Source organism: Lolium rigidum, chromosome 1, assembly GCF_022539505.1.
Source record: "Lolium rigidum isolate FL_2022 chromosome 1, APGP_CSIRO_Lrig_0.1, whole genome shotgun sequence".
NCBI lineage: Eukaryota > Viridiplantae > Streptophyta > Magnoliopsida > Poales > Poaceae > Lolium > Lolium rigidum.
In genome coordinates, this window is record NC_061508.1 from 87,081,589 (window position 1) to 87,085,545 (window position 3,957).

The 3,957-nt window shown below is 50.5% G+C and overlaps 1 protein-coding gene across 2 annotated transcripts; it reads left to right on the forward strand.

Moving 5' to 3' along the window:
- The first annotated feature begins 2,334 nt into the window (after positions 1-2,334).
- On the forward strand, positions 2,335-3,520 carry LOC124677144 (tricin synthase 1-like). 2 transcript variants are annotated; one of them, XM_047213150.1, is made up of 2 exons: positions 2,335-2,633; positions 2,727-3,520. In XM_047213150.1, the coding sequence occupies exons 1-2, from the start codon at positions 2,464-2,466 to the stop codon at positions 3,298-3,300; spliced, it is 744 nt and encodes a 247-aa protein (XP_047069106.1). In that variant the 5' UTR covers positions 2,335-2,463; the 3' UTR covers positions 3,301-3,520. The 2 variants fall into 2 exon arrangements, with proteins under 2 accessions (XP_047069106.1, XP_047069112.1); XM_047213156.1 differs by having other exon boundaries at positions 2,497-2,597; positions 2,755-3,520.
- The last annotated feature ends 437 nt before the right edge of the window (positions 3,521-3,957 follow it).

A 3,957-nucleotide genomic window follows, 5' to 3' on the forward strand; every position in this document is an offset into this window, starting at 1 on the left:
AGGTACACGTTCTTCTTACAATTTGGCAAATGTACACTTTCAGTCTCATGTAAGCAGTGCGTGCATGCATTGTATCCCTTATTTGACGGTCCCGAAAGGTTACTAAGAGCAGGCCAATCGTTGATGGTTACGAAAAGCAACGCTCGTAGGTCAAATTCCTCTTCTTTGTGCTCATCCCACACACGGACACCAGGTCTGCCCCACAGCTGTAAAAGCTCATCAACTAATGGCCTTAGGTACACATCGATGTCGTTGCCGGGTTGCTTCGGACCTTGGATGAGCACTGGCATCATAATGAACTTCCGCTTCATGCACAACCAAGGAGGAAGGTTGTAGATGCATAGAGTCACGGGCCAGGTGCTATGGCTGGAGCTCTGCTCGCCAAAAGGATTCATGCCATCCGTACTTAGACCAAATCTTATGTTCCTTGCGTCAGCTGCAAAATCTTTGAACTCTCTGTCGATCTTTCTCCATTGCGTTCCATCTGCGGGGTGTCTCAACTCCCCGTCCGACTTACGGTCCTCTTTGTGCCATCGCAACAACTTGGCATGCTCTTTGTTCTCGAACAGACGTTTCAACCGTGGTATTATAGGAGCATACCACATCACCTTGGCGGGAACCCTCTTCCTGGGTTTCCGGCCCTCAACATCGTCACCGGGGTCATCGCCTCCGATCTTATAACGCAATGCGGTGCATACCGGGCATTCATTCAAATTCTCGTATTCACCGCGGTAGAGGATGCGATCGTTGATGCATGCATGTATCTTCGAGAACCTCTAAACCTAGAGGGCGAGACAACCTTCTTTGCTTCGTACGTAGTGGCGGGCAGCTCGTTATTCTTTGGAAACATATTCTTCAACATTTTCAGCAAGTTTTCAAATGCGGAGTCAGCTACACCTGCCTGTGCCTTCCATCTCAGCAAATCCGGTGTGCAGCCCAGCTTTTTCAGACCATCGTCGCATCCGGGGTACAGCGCCTTCCTGTGATCCTCTAACATGCGATCCAAATTCTCCCTCTCTTTTTCAGTTTCGCAGCGTCTCCGTGCATCAGCAATGGTCCGACCAAGATCATCAACGGGATCATCACGTGCCTCTTCTTCACCTTCCCCTTCACCTTCAGCATCCTCCATGAAAGTATCACCGAAATGAGAGAGATAGCTTTCATCATTGAAATCATCCCCTTCTTCATCTTCTTCCATTATAACCCCTCTTTCTCCATGCTTGGTCCAACAATTATAGCTTGGCATGAAACCGTGCCGAAGCAGGTGCATGTGAACATCTCTTGAGGAAGAGTAACCCTTCTGATTCTTACACTTAACACATGGACAGATAACAAAACCCCCCTGCTTGTTCGCATTAGCCACTACGAGGAAATCTTTCAAACCCGTACTGAACTCGCCGGAGAGTCGGTTACCGTACATCCATTGCCGATTCATCTGCATTATTATAATATAAAATATATAATTAACCATCATGCATTTGTTAAACTAACTAGCTACAAACAATATAAATTAAACAATTAATGAACTACACACACATGCATATTTTATCAATGACACATATCAAAGGTTCAAGTTGCTAACCGCGATCGAGGAGGAAAAATTAAATGAGAAAGCTCAAGTGTGACTCCAACACTTCATATCATGTTTGTTTCATGCTCTTGGGGCATTTCATCAAACACCTTATGTGCATAAGAGGAACCAAAAGCAAACCTAACACTCACTTGTGAAGAGAATGGCTCCAAATGGCTAAGTGTTGGCTGCTGGATGGGTATATATAGGGGAGGGGCTTTAGTCCCGGTTGGCCTAGCCAACCGCGACTAAAGGCCTTCGGGCACTCTAGTCGCGGTTGGGCTGGCCAACCGCGACTAAAGCCCCCACGTGCACCAGCTGGCCACCGTGCGCCCTGGGCCCAGGCCTTTGGTCGCGGTTCGCCACACGAACCGCGACTAAAGACCCCATTAGTCGCGGTTCCTTTACCTTCGCGACTTATGGGGCTTCCCGGAAGCCTGTTTTTCCACCAGTGAACAATAAAAAGTGTGACGCTTTGCCAAGCTCGCTGGTCAAATAAAATTCCGTCAGAGAAGGTGAAGAGCAGGTAGTGGTGGCGTCTCGTGGGTGGGGTGGTAGGAATCGGTCTGATCGTGATTATGGAAGCACACCTCATACCACTAGCAGGACCGACGGAGGGATAAACACGCAAAGACTAGCTACGAATAATTAAAGGAAGGGAAAAAAACTTCTAAAGTTAGAAGTGGTCGATGGTTCGATACGACATCGTGATGCTGCTTAATTGGCTGGTGAGAAAGGCGAGGTAATCCAGCGAGACACACCAACCCCAGCCACTCGGCTAGGGGATAAATACGGCACGCAGGAAGCTCTTGGTGGACAGACACTCACTCAATCACACAGACCACCAATCCAAGTTAGCAGATCACAGAGGAAGCTCGGAGAGGAGGAGAGCCATGGCGCCCAGCACTGACATCGTTCCCAACGTCCACAGCAGCATCGACAGCAGCAACAAGACGCTGCTCAAGAGCGACGCCCTGTACACGTACATCCTCGACACCACCGTGTTCCCCAACGAGCACGAGTGCATGCGCGAACTGCGCCTCGTCACCGACAAGCACCGCTGGTACGTTCCTCCTCCTCCTCCCCTCCCACTCTGCATGCACCTACGTCGATCTTGCTTTGGTTTTCTGATCGATCTTTGCTTCTCTTGATTCAGGGGCTACATGCAGTCGTCGGCGGACGAGGCGCAGTTGCTGGGGATGCTGATCAAGATGGCGGGCGCCAAGAAAACCATCGAGGTGGGCGTCTTCACTGGCTACTCGCTCCTCGCCACCGCGCTCGCCCTCCCCGCCGACGGCAAGGTGGTCGCCATCGACACCGACCGCGAGTGCTACGAGGTGGGCCGCCCCTTCATCGAGAAGGCCGGCGTGGCGCACAAGGTGGACTTCCGCGAGGGCCCCGGCCTCGACCGCCTCGACGAGCTCCTCGCCGAGCAGGACGACGGTGCCGCGCCCTACGACTTCGCCTTCGTCGACGCCGACAAGCCCAACTACGTCAAGTACCACGAGCAGCTGCTTCGCCTCGTCCGCGTCGGTGGCACCATCATCTACGACAACACGCTCTGGGGCGGCACCGTCGCCATGCCGCCAGGCACGCCCATGTCCGACCGCGACACCAGGTTCTCCGCCGCCATCAGGGACCTCAACGCCAAGCTCGCCGCCGACCCGCGCATCGAGGTCTGCCAGCTCGCCATCGCAGACGGCGTCACCATCTGCCGCCGCCTCGTCTGATCCCGTCGCCCCGGTGTGACGATCGCTCTGCGTGCCACTTCTTATTAATTTTTTTTTCATCAGCGCGCGCTAGCGTGTGAAGAAGCGTCTCTGCTGGTTTTCAATTATTTCAATAAGATTTTGGGAGCTGAGTGGAACTTTGAGTGCGATCAAAGAGTTGTTGTACTGCTGCTATAGTTGTACTGTACTTGTTCCGAAATACTATGGCGACTTTATGTCAGTTCAGGTTATATACTCTGATGAATTAATTCTTGATCGCAGTTCCGTTATTAAAATAGCTGATCACATGTTATAAATTTTGATTTTGACTAGTAAACGAGATGGAGGGAGTGTTACAACGACGGGCGGAGCCGAAGGCCCTTTCACCGTTTCACGGCCATCAGGTTACAAACCTGTACCGCCCTACCGAGAGATAGAGAGTAGGCGATCCGAAACCTCTTTTTACAACCAACGACATCTACCGGAGTGACCATTGACGTCAGCCATGTGCTGACTAATTCTTTCACAAAATTGTAAAATAAATTTGAAATATAATTAAAACATAACTGAAACACGAATATTTTTGTGAAACAAACCGTACTGACGTCAGCAATGATGTCATCAGATTCACTTCTTTTCAGACTGTTTCACAGTGTTTTTAATATATCACTTTAGTTT

Excerpts from the sequence above, each read along its gene's own strand:
- LOC124677144 (XM_047213150.1), top strand. The coding sequence starts at position 2,464 with ATGGCGCCCAGCACTGACATCGTTCCCAACGTCCACAGCAGCATCGAC. Across the intron at positions 2,634-2,726 it reads GTCACCGACAAGCACCGCTG|GGGCTACATGCAGTCGTCGG; the intron begins GTACGTTCCTCC and ends CTCTTGATTCAG.